This window comes from Alexandromys fortis, unplaced genomic scaffold (assembly GCF_014885135.2).
Source record: "Alexandromys fortis isolate MF-2015 unplaced genomic scaffold, M_Fortis_MF-2015_v1.1 scaffold_40, whole genome shotgun sequence".
NCBI lineage: Eukaryota > Metazoa > Chordata > Mammalia > Rodentia > Cricetidae > Alexandromys > Alexandromys fortis.
In genome coordinates, this window is record NW_026067966.1 from 7,503,723 (window position 1) to 7,524,369 (window position 20,647).

General features: G+C 40.3%; 1 protein-coding gene across 1 annotated transcript in view; it reads right to left on the reverse strand.

Moving 5' to 3' along the window:
- Unc80 (unc-80 homolog, NALCN channel complex subunit) overlaps positions 1-20,647 on the reverse strand; it is a 178,201-nt gene that overhangs the window by 93,635 nt on the left and 63,919 nt on the right. The window contains 3 exon segments of the mRNA XM_050154194.1: positions 308-441; positions 4,632-4,767; positions 12,270-12,482. Of these exon segments, the coding sequence (XP_050010151.1) occupies positions 308-441; positions 4,632-4,767; positions 12,270-12,482 (483 nt within the window).

Below are 20,647 nucleotides of genomic sequence, written 5' to 3' on the forward strand. Positions count from 1 at the left end.
GGAAGCTAGTCATACAAAAAATCAGCTAATGATTCCTGAATAATGTTGACCATAAAGCTCCTCATTGTTTGTAAGGGAAAAGGATATAGGCTCCTAGATATTTCCATCAAAATTAGTGGTGATCATTGGGCACATGCTGGTCCTGAAAGTGCTGTCTCTAGTGATTTCTGAAAGCCCTTGATTAAAATGTTAAATCACAGAACGCACTTGACCTCCAAGCATTTAAAGACTTTGGGAATACTGAAACCCAGCTGTATTTCATTTTCTCCAAGTAGCCTGGCTATTGACACATGTTGCTTTAACATACCGCTAGAGGTTCAGTGCGAGGTCTAGGCAGGCAAGAAAAGGTCTCCCTCAGGAAGGTGGTTATCTCCAGGAGAAGCTGGCAAGCTGCCATCTTCAAGGCAAAGGGACAGCCACATTTAGAGGGGTTCACAGTACCTAAGAAAAGGAAGAATTCTTCATGAGAAGACAAACCAATAACAAATAGAGGGTCATGGTGTGATGGACCTACATGACATCATGTAATATTAATCTACTGATGAGAATACTTCCTACACAACCTCAATTTACCTACTCCTGTTAGCATGACCTGGGCATGCTCACCCACCTCTCTTCTTCCACTCGGCAGTTGTATTAACAGGTGCTTCGCTATTAAAGTGTCAGACAAGCGAAAGTCAATGTTTCTGTTTAGAGTACATACGGCAATACAATACAGCTCAAACATCACAAGAAGACTGATTGTGAAAACAGAATTAAAAGTCACCCTGTGGTTTAGTCATGTCTTAACTGTTTCTGTGGCAACCCACTATTCCTGGAGACCTAAAGTCCTTCCTGCTCATTTCAGGAAGGGGCATTTGTTTTGGGGATGTTTGTCTTCTGAGAGCTATGAAGCTCTTTCAGCTCTAGTTCAATTAGTGTGGGTGCAACATAGATATGAGAAAATATGTCACCTATACTACACTTTTGTGTGTGTGTGTCTCTGTGTGTGTGTGTTAGCTTTTCTCTACATAGCTCTGAGTGTTTTAGAACTCACTATGTACACCAGGCTGGCCTCAGATTCACAGAGATCCTCCTGCTTCTGCCTCCCACGTGCTGGGATTAAAGGCGTGTGCCATCATGCCCAATTTATAGCACACATTTTAATAAAGCTGTCCTGTCACAGTTAATACACAGCTGATGTGGGATTCCTTTCTGTATGCTGTGAATACTATTGTTTAATAAAGAAACTGTCTTGGACCTGCACAGAGAATAGAGGTAGGTGGGGAAAACGATACTTAATACTGGGAGAAAGAAGGAGGAGACAGAGGGAGAAGCCATGTAGCCCCACTGGAGACAGATGCCAGAGCTTTAGCTGGTAAGTCACGGCCTCATGGTGATACACAGATTACTAGAAATGGGTTAAATTAAGATATAGAAGTTAGCCAATACGAAGCTGGAGCTAATGGGCCAAGCAGTGATTTAAATAATACAGTTTCTGTGTGATTATTTTGGTTCTGGGCAGCCAGGATGAACAAGCAGCCTTATTACAACAACATGCCAGAAGTGACTGATAGTCTCTTTTACTGTGAAGAATATTGGTGTTTTACTCTGTGAAACAACTGATGGATTTTGGTCAGGAGACTGATAACGGCCAAGGGAAGAACAGGACACGAAAACTGTCAGGATCAGTTGTGAGACTTGTATTACCAGAAACCATGAAGAAACATCCTGACTAACTTCAGCTTCAGCAAAGAACAAGGCCATCTACTATTCTGCCTCTTACAAAAGAAAGAAAGAGGTATAATGAGATTTATTAACTGAATAGTATACATGACTTTTTGACACAGAATGTAGAAGTTGGTCTTCTGAGGGTATAAAGTCCATTTTTCCCTCTTTTTTTTTAAGAGTTAAAACATGGATGGAAAATCTGCCCCTCATTAAGAATGGAAGAGACAAATTCACTTTTGTGAAATTTCCAAAAAGGCAGGTGCTTATATTATATTTAGCTTTGGAGTGCAAGATTAGCTAAATCACTCATAACAACTTCATAATCTCTGGAAAATCACACATATCAGTCTTATACTCCAAGGAGGATACAGGACTTTAAAAGTTACTTAGATGTACATAAAAACAAGTTTATAGAGAGCATGGTAGTAGAGGCCTGTGTTATCAGCTACTCGGCTGTTTGAGGCAGGAGGATCCCAAGATCAAGACCACCCTGTGCTACATTGGAAGATTATGTCTGGAAAAGACATAATAAAATAAGTGGAATAATTGTATAATTATAATAATTTACAATATTATATTAAATATTATTAATATTTATAATTAAAACTAATAATTATAATAAAAATAATTGAAGAGTGGATACTCTGAAAACTTCTGGATTTGTCTTTCCACTCATGAGATTGTCATTCAGACACTTCTTAAACATTCTGCAGGCAGTGAACTTGGCTAGTTCTCTCTCCTGATTATTATCTGAAATATTCTGTCACCATGGGAAAAGATGGAACTCTACACACTCAAACCAAATACTGCTGCACCAGATATCACATAGGAATTAATGGAGCTTTTGCGGTTTGAGGCAGATGGCACGTTGCCACCTAGGGGGGTGTGCTCATTTATTGTTCAGCTCCCTCCACTCAGCAGTGATATGGGAGTGTCATATATCAATCTGTTGATTTCATTGGTTAAGCAATAAAGAAACTGCTTGGCCCTGATAGGTTAAAACATAGGTGGGAGGAGTAAACAGATCAGAATGCTGGGAGGAAAAGGAAGTGAGCTCAGACTCGACAGCTCTGCCCTCTGGAGCAGAGACGCCATGTTCTGCTCTCCCAGACACACGCAATAGCTCTGCTCTCTAAGGCAGACGCAATGATCTCCAACCCAGGATGGACGTAGGCTAGAATCTTCTGGTAAGTGCACCTCGTGGTGCTACATAGATTATTAGAAATGGGTTAAGAGGTTGAAACTAATGGGACAAGCAGTGTTTAAAAGAATACAGTTTGTGTGTTGTTATTTCGGGACATAAGCTAACCAGGCGGCTGGGGTGCTGGGGACACAGCCCCACCGCTCCTATTTCAACACAGCAGGACCTCTGAGTGGCTTCTCAGTGCACAGTGTCTGTCTGTCTGGCATTCATGGCAACTTCAATAAGTTTTGTTTAACCTAGGAGTGAAATTAAACACCCAGAATTATTCAAAAAATAGGCTAGATTATCTTCAGAGTTAACTTTTATCATTGGGCTGACACACCCATGTGGAAATTCAGAATTTTATCAATAGAGATGTCAAAATTTTCTTTGACTTCATAAGGTATGAAAAGGGAGTTAAATAATGGAAAAAACCCCACAAAATTCTTGGTACAAATAGGGAGAAAAATACAGAAAAAGTTTTCCTTGCTTAATATTTAATATTTTCCACCATTATCATTTAGCCATTACTTTATATGCCATGACACAAGGAAGTTGCACATTTGGTACAAATTAAACAAGGATGACCCTTAAAATATACCCAAAGAACTTGAATTGCAGATGAAGAAGAAAGGTTAATGGAAGACACTTCTACTCCCATTTTGGGAAGATAGATTCCACAGGTCAACTCGAATTCACACCCAGAAAATGCCTCTCACTGTACCCTCACTTAGCCTTGTGTGGTACAGAGCACACATATGTACAAAATGATGCTGTAGCAGAATGTAGCAGAAATGTTCTCACCTCTATTTCTATGGCAACTCTCATAGCTGCATCATGGAACAATCACAGCTTAACAAACTTTAAATTACTTATTAATCCCGCAACATGCTCTGATTAAACAGGTCAATGCTTTAGTTCTTTGGAACGCATTTTTTGTGTGTGTGGTGTGGTCTACATACTTGCTAGTATAGGTTTGTGCACACGTGTATGTGGATACAAACGTATGCGCATGAACGTGGAGGCCCGGGATTGATGTCAAGTGTCTTTCTCTAAAAGCTTTCCACGGGTAAAATTTTGTTCTAAGCTCGGTTCTTTCGGCGAGTCAGCCCATCCATTCCGCCAGCATGACTGACCACACTGGCCATGAGTTCTGCGGACGTTCCTCTCTCTGTCTCCCAGTGCTCCCTCAACTGTGTCTAGTTTTTTAATGGGGCCTTTGAAGACCTAAATTCAAGTCCTCACGCTTGTGCAGCAAGCTATTTACCTCTGGAACGACCTCCCCAGCCGCTGGGAAGCATTTCTTGTTCAATTCTATTATGCAATGATGTTTTTCTTTCCCAATGTTGTAACAACATAACCCTTCCCCTCCACAAAAATTAAAGAAATGAAAACCTTTCTGGGAAAGCAATTTTTTCACAACATTTTCTCACTCAGAAGTTTAGTTTGAATCTCTGGGTAACAGCAAGAAGCAGAGGCTAAAAGGTAATGTCTCTTCCACATGCCTGCCACGCTCTGCCCATCTACCTTCTCCCCTGACTTTGGTTCATTCTCTCTTTTTCTCTCCCTGCCCCACCTCTGGTTTATGCATATGCGTTCACGTCCACATGCGGAGACGACGGATGGTCTGTGGAGATGTAGGGAGGTGGAGGGAGTATGAGACAGGAACGAGGTATTCAGTGCTCCTAAAGCAGTTTCTTACAAGCAGGGGCTCTCGTAGTAAAGGGGGTCTCCTTACTGTCATCTAAAAAGTCTTCCTCCTCATCCTCCTTTCGCAGCCTTCTCTTGGTCTCCTCGTCATAGATCAGGCCGAGCAGGTTAGCAGGGCTCTCACTCTCTCCATGACACAGCTCATTCAACCGGATGCCAATTGCCTGCAGTGGAAAAGGAACAAGTGAACCCCGGAGGATGACAGAGCCTAAAACATCACATGCCCAAAGATGGGCGTGAACTCCCACAACCCTCGTGAATACTCTGTGCTGCCACCACCATCTTTGTCAACAGGAATCTAAAGGAGGAACAGTGCCATCTCCTGAGTCACTAGTTGTAAAGATTTGGAAAAGCGGAATGACACTTTTGTATGCATGTGAAAACATCTTTATGAATCAAATGTCCACCTTTGTTCAAGGTTCATCCATTTTGTAGGTCTAATGTAAAGAAGCATGTTGTCGAATATTATTTTAAGGTGTGTTGCTTTTGTTTATGGTGCACTGGTTTAACTCTGTGCAGCTGTGATTCTTTGCCTGTCTAAAACACCTGATGGTCTACTAAAGAGCTGAGTGGCCAATAGTGGGGCAGGAGAAAGAAAAGCGGAGCTTGGAGGTAGAAAGAAGAAGTAGAAAGAGAAATCAGGGAGGAGAGAAGAAGAGCAAGAGAACAAAAAGAGGAGGACACTGGGGGCCGGCCACCCAGTCACCCAGTCACACAGGAGTAAGAGTGAAAGTCAGATTTACTGAAGAGAAAGGTAAAAGCCCAGAGGCAAAAAATAGATGGGTTAAAATTAAGGAAAGCTGGCTAGAAACAAGTCAAGCTAAGGCCAGGAATTTATAAGACATAATAAGCCTCTGTGTATTTATTGGGGAGTTGGGTGGTGGGACCCTCAAAAGAGTAGAAGAACAAAAGAGACAAAGAATAAAAACTAAAAAGTCAACTACAGAAACAAGCAAGCAGTGCTCTCTCTCTCTCTCTCTCTCTCTCTGTCTCTCTCTCTCTCTCTGTCTCTCTCTCTCTCTGTCTCTGTCTGTCTGTCTGTCTGTCTGTCTCTCTCTCTCTCTCTCTCTCTCTCTCTCTCTCTCTCTCTCTTTCTCTCCCTCTCTCTGATATGAATGCACAGCAAGTGTGTAGGTATGTGCATTTGTGCAATGTGTAGTCCAGAGGAAGATATTGGGTGTTCTGTTCAATGATTCTTCATGTTATTTCTTTGAGACTGGCTGTCTCAGTGAATCCTGAGCTAGGCTGGTGTTTGAAGTCCTAGAGAGACTTGTATATCTATTCTACATAAGTAGGGGTGGCCGTACTGGACCTTTTATGTGGGTACTAAGGGTTTAAGCTCAGGTCCCCGTACTTGTGAAGAAAGCACTCTCACACTGAGCAATCTCCCCATCCTGCATTAGTTATTTTTATCAGAGGGTTTTAGGGCAGTGAAAGAAACAAGAAAGCATCGCTCCTTTGAGTGCTTCTGATTATGCTATTTTATCAGAATGTCGGTGCCATGCTAATGAGTTTGGAAGTTGGCAAGAGTTCTATTCCTGTGGTTTTATTTATAATATCATTATGGATGCACTTATGGAGCCTTCTCCCTCCCATGATAGCTGGAAGTTAGTAAGAAATGTTAATTGTTCTTCTGGTAGAGCTTCTAAAACCACATCAGAAGCGGGACTTTTTAATGACTTGGCATACTGACAGTATTGACTCTTAACGTGGCACACACAGAACCAGACTCTTGCTATCTGTTCTTCTGAATCATGACATGTGGTTCCACAATTTATCCAAAGGAATTTTCCATAAAAGGTGACTACAGCATCTCCACCCTGTTCCCTTTGTATCCAGCTATGTAGACTGCGCAACAATGAAAGAACACAGCCTTAGGAAGGGGTCTCAGGGATAAAGCTAAAACGCACACTGCCTGGGTGCTGACAGTCTTGTGCTCTATGCCTTAATAAAAGCAAACCCCAGCTCAGCCTTTTCTTCCTGTTCCATACTTACAAAGTTCTAGGCATGCAAGGACACCAACCTGTACCCATGAACAGATGTGCAAAGTGCACCCAGAATGCTTTCAATTTGAGCATGACTGGGTTTTAAATTTTTTTAATTCCCTACCTCCACTCCGAGCTGAGGACTGAACCCAGGGCCTTGTATTTGCTAGGCAAGCGCTCTACCACTGAGTTCAATTCCCAACCCCAAGAACAACTGTTTTGAATTTGTTAAACTTCTAGAAAGAAAATGGAATTAATTGACAATGATGGACTTGTTGACTTCAGAAGTTTTAAAGAAACAAAACAAGACCAGAAGCAGCACCATAGAAGACCTTGTTCTGAGGAAGAGGTGTAATGAGTTTGGAGTGATGCAAGCCAGCGGGATGGCAAAACTCAAAGGAGATTTTTGTTTGTTTGTTTTGTTTTTCTACATTGATCATTCTGGGATATTATAATGAAATAATTTAAATTAAGCCCACAGTTTATAAAAAAACATCAAACTCTGAACCTGCCCAAGATAACATTAATATCTCAATACTAATTTAAGGTTCTATATTTCACCTAAGGCTGGAGGAATGCCTAAGGAGACGTGACTCCTTTCCACGTCCACTCGTGAAACATTTACAGAGTGAGGGGATTTGTAAGGCGTTAAATGAAACACGAACCTACATAAGCTGTTGAAGTGCACTGATGCCTCTTTTTCTATGTGCCCTGATAAATTATCAATGCACTTACAGGAAGATCACTGACGAACAGGGAAGTTATGGAGCTTAAGAGACCAGCTGTGGACAGAATCCCATGATGCCGCTTCCTTTGCTTTTCCTTACTACACTCGGAGTCTCCAGGGAGGAGAGAGCAGAAGAAAAACATCAAACTCGGTTCCAAGAGCGAGGCATTTCATTGCCACAGACCTAGAGAGGCTGGTGTGTTGACTGACTAGAAAGGGAGAGATTGGTGTTCACTTGAAGGGGCCTAAAAGTTTCTAGGACTTGGGCAGTAAACCAGGCATTCAGAGGCTCACCATGAGGAAAATGTGCAGGAAGGCTGGAACAGCACCTTACGACTGGGTAGCCTAAGGAGCCATTTGAGGACTATTGTGCTGCCTGCTCAGGAAGACAGTAAAAAGTCATAAAGCTTTGCTTTAAAAGCTATAGAAGTCTACTGCTTATATAAATTTATAACTTTATATGTTATTAATTATATAACATATAGTTATAATATTAAATGTAATATATAATTAAAATACATGATATAAATATAATACCAAATTTATAAAGTAAATTTACAATATGAAGGCAAAAAATAAATGTGCTTTGTGTGAATGATCTCATTCAACTTCATGACCTCTAATCTTAGAAATGACTTAAGATCAGACAATGATACCAACCTAAGAAATTTGGGTTGTAACTCAAGGAAAAGGGGAAGGCACTAAAACCATTTTTTCGTAGCCAAACAGCCAGTAGTTTATAGAATGAATCAGAGAGGACAAGGCTGGGGGCAGGGAGACCAGTGTGAACATCCTTTTTTGGATAGATTGTGTCCTATGGAGGTGTGCAAGACAGATTCTACAGTGTGGCTGGGAAGAGTTTGAAGTAATGAGGTCTGACCTATGAGACTCTGAATAGAAGAGGCAGAATCAGCAGAAACAGATTTGGAATGTGCCAAAAGGTGGGCGTGTCACATGCTGGTGGTACGACCGACGTGAGCCGACAGGTCAGACGCAATGCAGATGAGTGTGTATTTAGGAAGACGGGTTTTCTTTGGTCGGACTAAGTTTGGGGATATCCAGAAGCCACCTCCCAGACGAAGGTGGCAATGCAGACCTGCGATCTCAAGCAGACAGGTTACTCTGCGCTATTGTCACACATCAAGCCCTGGACACACAGGAACTGAGTTACCCCAGGAAGATCACACAGGAAGAAACTACAAAAGATCTCAGGCAATGACTATATGGGGAGAAAAGATGTGAGGTCAGGGAGGGGAATACTCTTCAAATGAGGAAGAGAGTTTAAAAGGGGTCAAATGTTTCTGCATGGCAAAGTAACTAGCCAGTTTTTTTTTTTTGAAAATGCACATTTGTTTCCAAATTCACATCAACAGAACAACTCCAAAACTGCTCAAACTTTTAGGAACAACAACACCTGGAACACAGGTGACAAGAGTGAGACAGGGTTAAACTATGGCCAGGGAATGGGGGAAGCAAGAACATTTTTCAAATAAGCAATGGTATAGGAGGTCCTTCTGTCCTTGTGTTGCTTTCATTGGTTGAATAAAGAAACTGCCTTGGAATAAATTTAGAAGTGAATGAATACAAAAGTATATGAATTAAATAATTCATTCATATGAAATGAACTAAGAGAAGAGAGTACATGAAAACAAAGATGCAAAGATCAAAGTCAAGAACTTGAATATGAGAAAGATGATTTAAAGCACTGTTGATTAATTAATATATTATATGCAGTACTACTAAGGAGTATACAATAATATTTTAACAAAGAAATTATCTTTCAACATGTAACTACATAGAAAATGTATTAAATGAAAATGATTTTAGAATGCCATAATCTGAATACGACACAAAATGACCTATAACACAAACAGTATTAATGAGCTAAGAATATAACTTTCCATAAAAATGTTTAATTTATTTTAACTATGTGTATTAGGCGTACCAAGTTTCCTAAAGTTGAATTAGTACTATTCTGAGCAATACACACACACACACATTTCCATAAATAAATATATAAATATACAATTTATCTAAATGTATATTAATTATATTTGTATTCTTATGTGTAGAAAGAAATAAAAGCTGAAAACCTTTTATTTGGTAAAGAAAATAAAAAAAAAAGAAGAAACTGCCTTGGCCATTTGATAGGGCAGCACTTAGGTAGGCGGGGTAGACAGAACTGAGTGCTGGGAAGAAGGGCAGAGAGAGAGAGGCACCATGGAGCTGCCAGATCAGACATGCTGAATCTTTCCTGATAAGCCACGACTTCGTGGTGTTATACTGATTATTACAAATAGGTTAAATCAAGATGTGAGAGTTAGCCAATGAAAGGCTAGAGATAATGGGCCAGGCAGTGATTTAAATGAATAAAGTTTCTGTGTGATTATTTTGGGTATAAGCTAGCAGGGCGGCTGGGACCAAAAGCAGGCCCTCCTCTCGCACAACAAAACAACACTGTGGGATCTTAAATTTTTGACCTGAAAATTTATATGATTTTTATCTTCACTTTAAGAGAGACAATGGTGAAGCGGTACCACTTATTAATTAAGATTTTAGTTTATAGGTGAGATAGTTCCAGCTGGGCCATGAATATATTTACCTTCTCTAAAACATTGATGGTAAATCTAAACTCTGGGGCACAAACCATCCTAGTCAGATAGAACGAACAATTAACATAAAAATCTGATGTCAGGCTTTCATGTGTCATGAGGCTCAATAATTGCATACATTTATCATGTTCTCTGACAAATTAACCTACACATAGTATAATAGTATTTATTTATTATGTGTGTGTTTGTGAACATGTATGTGTGCATGTATACTTATTGGCTAGAGGTCAAACTCTAGCATTGTTCCTCAGGCAGTACCAACTTTCGTTTATGTGAGACAGAGTCTCTTGCTGGCCTGGAGCTCACTGACTGGACTAGATTGGTGGGTAATATCTCTGGGATTCACCCGCCTCTGCCTCCCAGCACTGGGAATTCAAGCATGTACTACCATGCTTGGTTTGTTTTTCTTGCTTGAGTTTTGGGGCTGGAGCCCCAGTCCTCACCGGCAAGCACTTCGCTAGCTGTTCTGTCGGCCCAGATTCAGTTCATTTAAAATCTAGTGAAAAGGACTTAGCAAATTATTCTACAGTGACACAAAAAATTAAGGTTACAACAGGAAAGGAAGTGTAGAAATAATGCTCAGAATGGATTTCCTGTCTAGTGAAGCTTGGTCTCACAGCTATGAATGTTAACTTTATGTCAGGCACTGCTGGCAGGCATTGAAGAAAGGATCTCCCTTCCTCTTGCCCCTGTGGCTCTGGAGTATCTTTGGGTCTCATGATAAATTTTTGCCTATACTACTTGACCTGTATAAACTCTTGTGTTTAATATTAAATTAAGCATAACAGAATGCAGGAAAAATATTGTAGAGTGATGTAACTTGACCCACTGATTTCTAAAGACTGGATGCCATATAGGAAGAAGATATTCTCTCATATAAACTGTGCAAGAGAAGCTTGGAAAAGGCAACGCCAAGCACAGACCATGAAGGTTAGAAGTCACAAAGAACACTGCCTGATATTTATGAAACATACCTCACATAATCATTTTACATAGGATGGTCATACGAGATAACTCATAGAAAAGGCAATAAAAGAGAACAAGATTAATGTGTTCGTGTTTATGGACAGAGAGCACACAATCTTGGTACAGTGCATGCCTTCTTAATCACTATGCAGAAGAGACAATCCTGATTTCTCCAGAGGAGAGAATTCTGAATTAGCAGCATTAGTCGAGGGGTTTCATAGGTAAGAGGAGGTTGAGAGATGATAACAGATAGGAGGCAAAAAAATGCATAAAACCAGCATATACACACATAGAATTGCCAAAGAACAAAAACATGACAGTTTTAAAAAGAGAAATTATGCCTCCAGTATACAAGTATTTTATAATATCGACAATCTCATCATAAAGATGATTCTTGAATTCTGAGTCCCTGAGGGAACTACACCAGCAATATGGGGATATTGAGCCCTTAAGAAGCGTTTGTGTTTCTTTCTGCTTAAAAATAGGAGGAAAAAAACTTTAGTCTCCTAGAATTTTTTTTTTATTCTTCACTTTCTTCTTTCCTACAGTGAGGTAGTTGGCATTATAAGGGTCCATTTTGTTAGACTTCTTAAAGCAAAGTAATATATTTCTTATTCACTTATTCATATCTATACCTATATACATAGATGGATGGTGCAGTAAGAGAAGAAAAGATCTATTAGCAAGTTAGAGAGAAGGAAGGGACTATGGGTGGTAAACCTTTGCTGGGGGAGATATCATTTCTTCAGTGGTGTAACCAGTGCTAAGTAGCCCATGTCTGGTAAATAGCATCCCTCATACTCACGATCACGCAAGTACCCAAAATAAAACTCAGCAAGTGAAGAAAAATAATACAACAAAATATCAGGGGCTTCTCAGAGGAAAAGGTTTCAGGGGGAAGAGGGTGTTGAGAGAGGATCATGGGTAGGAGGTGAAAATGCATAAAACTGGCATATACACACATAAAATTGCCAACGAATATAAAACATTACAATTTTAAAAAATTATCCTTCCAGGATATAAATATTTTTAAAATAATAGCAATGATTTGACCGTAAAGAGGATTCTTGAATACATTAATTAAATCCAATGCTTTGGAATCCAAAATGGGAGATGAAATACTGATTATTTCAACTATATGCAATCTGCCAAGTTACTTGCCCTGTATAAACTTCAGTGTCCTTAAGAATAAAACCAAACAGTAATATTTAGCCTTATAGATTTGTTGGGGGATGTTAAACGATTACCCCCCCCCAAAGTGTTCATTCAGTATATGGATTATAGCAGACAATATGCTCTCTCTAAAACAAATCACTAAAAGAAACTTCATTCCACTCAAATGCCCTAAGTTTTGCAGAAGAAAGACAAAGGCTCACATCTCCCCACTGGTAGAAGAGCTTGGCAGCATTCCACTGCAGCTTCTGGTTCCGCTTGTTGCCCACAATGGGAGACCTGCCCCGGGAAAGGCCTTTCTTGGTGATGTTCACATGGTGGCCTTTCATCCACTCTGGCCAGTTGCCCCGGTTACACCGGTGAACAAAACGGGCACATTCCAGGAACAGAGCTGCTCTGGCCACCACAGGGGCTTCCTGAGAAGGGTTACAGAAAGAACATTGTGGGATTAATAAACAGTGTCTTTAAACCTGCATCACCTGGAATGATTGTGTGCTGGTTCACATCAGCCAAGGTTGTTTGGATTTAGCTCGGCCACATTTCTCAGGATGGCATTGGCACAGTAGTGGGAATCTTAAATTGGAATCTCAAAGGCATCATACACATCAAGGAATTAGGTATCCCAAGAGGGCCCATGTTTCTTTCATCTTCTCAGTTCTGAGCTGATCACACACTTTCACTATATTTATTTTATTGAAAAATAGATTTTTTTATATAAAATATTCAGATTATGTTTTCCCCCTCCTCCAGTTCTTCCCAAACTCCCTACCTATCCAAAATAAACACCATTTCTTTCTCTTTCTCATTAGAATACAAATAGGCATCTATAAAATAATAATAAAACAAAAAATAAGATAAAATAATAACAAACCAGAATAGGGCAACTAGGACTTGAAGGAACATGTGAATGACCTTTCAAAGGCTTTTAAATAAGAAACTTAAAAGAGTAGGAACATTTTAACACAAATAAGCAAATCCTCCACGTCTAGAATAACTCTTACTTCAATCCAGGGTGTTGGGTATTGCTATACTGGCCCTGTACTGGCATGCTATTTAAGACGGGCATTGCTATTCTGGCCTTATAATGGTACACTGCCTAAGACCGTTCACACATTTCGGGAAGGGAACTGGTTGTTTTGTTTTGTTTGTTTTGTTTTTACACACTGAGTATTAGAAAAAGGAAGAAGAAGATTTTTTCAATTAATTTTTTTCGGCATAACAGACAAAATTCTGCTTAATAAGTACCATTTTAGTTGAAAATTTTAGAGAAAATAGGAAATTATTTAATTGATAAATGAGAAACAGAACATTTTATAATAAGTATCATTTTAGTTGAAAATATTACATAAAAGAGGAAATTATTTAAATGAGAAAGATCTTTTTCAAGAAAATAAAAAGCAGGACTCCCTCTTGTCATGTGAAGGTACGGTTTTCAAAATAAAAGTGGTAAAGTTACAGAGAAACTCTGTCTTGAAAAACAAAAAAAACAAAACAGCAACAACAAAACAAAAAGTGGTAGGCTTGATACCTAGAACCTAGAAAACTGAGATACTCTACTGAACTCTTTAAAAGCTAACAAGCATGTACAAAGAGGCAAGGGGGTGGGGAAGATGGGGAAGAAGAAGAAAAAGAAGAGGGGGACAGCGAGGAGGAGGTCATCAGTAGGTAATATCTTTGGACTGGAGAGGGAGGGGAGGGGAAGTGGAGGAATGGGGGAGGGAAATGGGAGGAGGGGAGGAGGTGGAAACTTTTAATAATAATAATAATAATAAATAATACGATTGATATAAAAAAGAAAGAAAAATATAAAGTGTTACCATGTATTTTTATTTGTGCCAGTTCTTTTTTTTTTACTTTTTATTAATTTTTTGTGGATTTCCCATACATCCCAATCCCATTCATCTCCTCACCCCTTCCCGTCTGCCCCCTGTCCTTGCAACATCTGCCCCAAAATCAAATTTAAAAGTAAAAACAAAAACAAAACAAAACCCCCAAACAAATGAACAAACAAATTAAAAACAAAGCAAAGCAAAACAAACAAAAAACAAAAAGTCTTGGTATGGAAGCTGCAGTGTGGCACAGTGAGTCACACAGTATCCCTTTAGTCCATACATCTTTACTTGTAAATGTTCTTGGTCTGGTTCAAGGCTTCTGCTACACTAGTGATACTGAGCCTTCATGAGGACTCCTCTTGGATATTCTGTTGTTGCTCTGTGTCATGGAGTTTCTGAAGCTTTGCACCTGCAGGTCAGCCCCTTCACGTGTCCCAGCAGTTCATAAGAGGAGGTGGATTTGGGGGAGGGCTAATTCACAGCCTTGGTTCCGGGTGGTAGCTGGGTTGGTCAACCCCCTCGTTCTTTCTCACCCTCAGCACCTGGGTAAGATCTCCTGCTCTGCTCTGCCTAGTTCACCCGGTGTAGCAGGACCCACGCTCCCGAGTGCTGCAGCTGGTGAGGGGCAGGGCCCAAGCCCCCGAGTGCTGCAGCTGGTGAGGGACAGGGCCCACGCCCCCGAGTGCTGCAGCTGGTGAGGGGCAGGAGCAGCTCTCCCACGCTCATGACCTCAGGGCCTGCTCTTCCACCCATCACAGGCATGGAGGAGTGGAGAAGCGGGGGAGGGCATGGCTCCCTTGCCCACACCACCTTGTGACAGAAATATAGTGAGGCTAAGTCTCCCACTCTCTCCCTTCAGGGCCAGCTCACCAGCACCCTGTCATGGGGTCAGCTCTACTGTGCTGCGCAGACAAGGTATAGGACCTGCTCTCCTGAGTACTATAGCTGGGGAAGGGCAGACCCAGTTCTTCCTAGTGCTGCAGCCAGTGAGGGGCAGGAGCAACTCTGTGCAGCCCTGTCCTCATTGCCTTCGGTGCTAACAGGAACCACGGACATCAACACAGACCCTGGCTGTGACAGGGCCATCTAACCAGACACGGTTCAGGCTGCAGCTCAGGCCCTTATGATGCCATGACCTCGGGTAGCAGTGCATGTCACTCAGGTCTGTATAGACCTCTAGTTCCACTTCTTAAAAGAAGTCACAAAATCACCATCAACTTTGAGTCACTCTGTCAGTGATAATAGATTTTCAGTTTAAAAGTTTTTTTCCCATCATTTTAAGCAACGAAGTTCAAAACAATTCAATCCATAATGCTAAAATAAATAAATAAATATTAATGTATAGAGTTTATGTCACAGCTGGCTTTTTAAAAATTATAATATGTCAGGCGGTGGTGGCGCACGCCTTTAATCCCAGCACTCGGGAGGCAGAGGCAGGTGGATCTCTGAGTTCGAGGCCAGCCTGGTCTACAAGAGCTAGTTCCAGGACAGGAACCAAAAGCTACGGAGAAACCCTGTCTCGAAAATCCAATAAATAAATAAATAAATAAAAATTATAATATATAATAACACTATGATCAAGAAATAAAACCCTCATTTCAAGAGTCTTAAAGGGAAATAAACAAATGTTTTCCACATAACCCTGGTCTGTTAAGGCAGACATGCAGCATCCCATCAGATATTCTTCCACGCCCACATCTATGCTGCTTTTGCCCTTGTATTTACACTGTCTTAATTTACAGTCAAAGATCTTACTAAAAGAGGATTTGGGGGATGTCGGTATGATGTATTTAAGAGTAAAAATCATTCAGTAAATATAATATTTCTAACACATACCACATTCATTCCCATTTCAGTTCTATATAATGAAAGACGGTGCTCAACCTTAGGGACGTGGGTCATTTCCCAGTCATTTCCCATCTCAACTGCTGTCCAGTCTACGTGAGTCAAACAAGCTCTTTCCTACCCGAGATCACAGCGTTCCAGAAATGCTGTTCCCGTGACCTGCAGCCTTCACATTCCTTCTCTACCTGGCAACTCCCCACCTGCAAGATTCTGGCAACCGTCTTCACTAAGAAATCTTCTCGGGTTTTATGCTCCATTAGGTAATTAAGGGAAATTACTCTTCTGGGTTTTTATGCTCTGTTAGATGATTAAAGGAAATCACAACTCCCATGTCTAGAGCTTAAATGCAGGTATCAGGAATTCCATAATTCCATAAACTTAATTTAAAAAAAAGTCTTTAAAGAAAAATCATTACAGTAATGCATCATGAAAATTCTAGTTAAGAATCGTTTTTACAGTGGGGCTTAATTTTTCAAACCTCACTGATATGAGACAAAATGTTAATATAGATGAAAAGACAAAACACTAGATGAACATGAATCTGTTATTGCTACATTAGTGACAAGTGATGAAAGTCTGAACAGAGGTCAAGACATGGAAACAGGCCATAGGAATAGTTCATTTTTCAATGCCAGGAGTTTGAATCAACAGCATAAATGCTATGATACCTTTCCACACAGTCTGAATACCAAGTCTTTCTGTGTGTTTACTAAGGACATCAGACATGCTCGTCTGCATCTGAAAATGGCTGCGACATCTGTCACTAGGAAGTAAAGACCCCAAATCATATACACAAAGCAACATTAAATGGGCACAATTTCTATGTGTGAGTACATGTACACAACATGTACACATGTGTGTGTATATATGCATATATTATGTATATTCAAAGAAAATGAGGCTTTTAATTTTGCAGTGAATGAGGTGGGAATGGGAGATATGAGAGGTGTTGGAGGGAGGAGACATGAGCAGGATCAATGGGAGAAATGGGATGGGGTAATGTAGTTACGTTTTTATTAAAATGGAAAAATTTAAAAAAATCCAAAGCTGACAGCACTGGTGTGCCAAGTTTGCATGTGTGAAATGGAAGTCAATATATTAAATGTCTTCTTTCTTATTAATCTCTGCCCAGATGACCTTTCAGCTTCTCCAATCGCACCAAGTTTCTATTCCACTGTGTTACAGTTTCGTAGAACCATTTTCAGTGGAGAACCAAACTATATTAAGCTAAGCTACATGAATTAGAATCTCCAAACACAAAGGTTAAATTAAAAGGTGGTTTAAATAAATCAGTGATTTCAAAAACTCCCTGCTTGAGTGGAAGGCATACTCTTTGACGATTACAGAATTGTCTAGATAAAGTCACAAGAAGTCATGACACTGGCACTCTGCAGTCTGAATTTCTTGAACATTCTGCAACTAGAGCTTGAAAACTTCATGATTCCAGACCCTTTTCTTGATTTTTTTTCTCCTTTGCTATTTTGCCTGGATTTTATGATTGTTATATATATTGAATGTTTCCTTTGTGAAGGGGATGCGGAGAATTAGGAAACAATCCAAACAGCTGGGCTGTCTTCTGCCTGGGGACCTGGAAATAGATTTCCCAGGACACAACAGTTAATTGGAGGGTATAATTGCAGTACAGCCCTTTCCCTCAGAGATGGTATCTTAGCTTGTTATGTGAGAAGAAACCTCAACAGATGCTGAAAATTCACCTAACATTGCACAGGAACTACCTGCTTTTTTAAAAGCTAAATATTTTATGATGGTCCCTGGGGAAATCACATAATTTTTATTGCCTTACAATAAAATATAAAGTGCTTGCTGGTGTGAGATACATTTATTTAAAACCAATGAGAAGAAGGAGGTTTTATGGGTCTCTGTGTGTGTTAGAATTTTTTTCCTTCTTTTTTTTTTTCTTTTGCCAGAGGGCGTATGCTTCTGAGTGAATGCTTATTACTTTACAGGTACTGAAATCTCTCCTTGACTGAGATCACTGAATAACAGACGCATTAGCTGACAAGCTGCCCTTTTCCACGTCAGCAATAGCTGTGGGCAGCTGGGTGGCACGATCGCTTACCTCCCGGTCTAGAAGCATAGTTGTTTTCACAGTTACTCACGTCACGGTCATGTTTTGGGTTAGTATTTTAACAGACTAATGATGTCTTCTCTTTCATATACTGGACTGGGTAGGAAGACAAACTTCCTTTGGTTTAAGACACCTAAAGATGCTAGACAAAATTCTAATTTACTTTAAATTTCTAAGGAGAGATGGAAGACCAGAGAAGGCAAGTAGAAAGTGCAATCATGGGGGGTGTGGGACGAGCTAGAAATACCCGCTCTGAGAGCTTTTGGTCTGCTGGTTAAATATCTAGTCTCAAGCTGGTGGCGGTTAGGCCATACTTCTATGTGAAATTAACTCTGTTTACTCCTTTTGAGGTAAGAGTTTCATTAGGTAGCCCCACGCTGTGTATCCTGAATGCTGTGGTTACAGGAATGTGCTACCATTGTCCTCTTACAAATAAAAAATTAGCACTGCTCTTGCAATTTAAAATCCAAAATATAGGTTAAAACATAGATTAGTTGAGGTTTTGTTTGTTTACTTGTTTGCTTGCTTATTTGTTGACGTCATCAATGCTGTAAACATTTGGGTGGGATCCTCTGTTTTGTGGATGGCACGCTAGGACTAAGATATTTATCAGCATCTTTGGTATCTGGTCACTAGATGTCAGCAGTAATCTCCAGGCTGTAAAAGTCCAAGATTCTCCAGACCTATGAAATACCCTGAGGTGGGCAGCCCTGGCCTTGATTAAGACTGGGGGATTGGAACAAGAGAGATGGCTCAGCAGTTTGAAGAACTGGTTACACTTCCAGAGGGCCTGGGCCTGATTCTAGAACCCTCATTGTAATTCACAACCATCTGTAACTTCAGTCCCAGGGAGTCCAATATCGTATTCTGGCCTCTGCAGGCCCTAAGCACACACATGGTGCATAGATAAACATGCAGGAAATAATGCCCATACACATAAATTAAATTTATATAAATTAAATTAAATAACCATGGAATCAGACTCACTTGAAAGAGAGAAAGTGAAGCGAATGTACTATCTGAACATTTTCTAGGACACAGTGCTGAGAGCGACAAAGAAATGAATAGAAGAGGCTGTCAGGGTCAGGGGATAAAATTAGACCTCAAATGTACCTGCAATGTCCAGAAGGAAAGAGAAAACATGAAGACCCTTGTATCAAAGAGAAACAGCTGAGGATTTTCCAGAATACTTATAATATGCCAAGGTACAATTTAGGGGCCTCATGAACCTCTAGTAAAACGTGGCAGAAGCATTTCAGTGAAACTAAGCTATCAATGGCAACCAGAAGGTATTAAAGGTGCCGGGAATAGGGTCAGTCTCGGTTACTGACTGCCAGAAAGGAATCTTAAGAAAGCGACGGAATGACATCTTGGAAGGGCAGAAAGAAAACGTCAGCCTACGACTTGCTAACAATTTCATCAAAAGCAGCTTCAAGTAGAGGTAAAATCAGAAACGTTTCCAAAAACACTAAGACTGAGAGAGCCTGGCATCTGCGTCCCCTCTGCTGTGGCATATTTCAGAGAGATGTGAGCTTGCAGAGAATGCTGGGTGAAATGAGAAGGGGCCAACAGAATTTGCTAAACGTGGGGAAATTTTTTGTTTCTTTGGGTTTTTTTTTTTTTTTTTTTTTTTTTTTTTTTGGTTTTTGAGATAGAGTTTTTCTGTGTAGCTTTGGAGTCTATCCTGGAGCTCTCTCTGTAGCCCAGGCTGGCCTTGAACTCACAGAGATCCACCTGCCTCTGCTTCCCGAGTGCTGGGATTAAAGGCGTGTGCCACCATTTTAAGCTTGAGAAGAACCTAGTTCTTATCTCCAGAATGCACGTAAAGCCAGATGTGGTACAGCTCACACGTAATCTCAGAGCTCCTGGGGTATGGGTCAGAGAAAAGATCTCCAGAATCTTGAAGGCCAACTAACTGCGGTTAGCCCGTGCCCATGAACAACAGATCCTCACTCAAACAAGGACCTACACCCAGTGTTGTCTTTGATCTCTACCTGGGGTGACATATATGTGCTTATATTCACACATGAACTCACACACATGCCCTTACACACACACACACACAACACACACACACACACTCACCAAGCAGAAGGGAAAGATAAGAAAATATGCTTGCCATAAAGAAAAATACAGATTAATTAAATTATCTTAAATTAATTAAAAACTCTCTTTGTTAAAAGACAGCATGTAAATGAAGACAATAAAAGCCACAAATGAGGAAATGATGCACTGTAAAAAAATACAGAGCACCTATTGGTATTGGCACCATCTACAACAATTTTTTTGGTTTATTTGATTCATTTTGTTTGTTTTGAGGCAGGATCTTACTACGTAGCTCTGTCCTGTCCTGGAGCTCACTGTGCAGACCAGGTTGGCCTCAAACTCACAGAGTTCTGCCTGCCTCTGCCTTCTGAGTGCTGGGAATCAAGGAATGCACCACTAATTCTTGCCTATAGTCTTCTAATATTAACCATAAAAGACAAATAATTTTTCAGTAAAGGATGAACAAAGACACGAACAAAATTATTTACTAAATCTATGTAAGGACATCTTAAACCATCTGTTGAAACACAAAGTTGATAACTTTGGGGTTCCAGACTGGTAAAAATAATGTTGTAAACAAGTCAAAAACATAAGCAAGAACACAGACTAAGTCAGGCCGTGGTGGCGCACACCTTTAATCCCAGCACTGGAAGGCAGAGGAAGGCGGATCTCTGTGAGTTCGAGACCAGCTTGGTCTACAAGAGCTAGTTCCAGGACAGGCTCCAAAACCACAGAGAAACCCTGTCTCGAAAAAGCAAAATATATATAT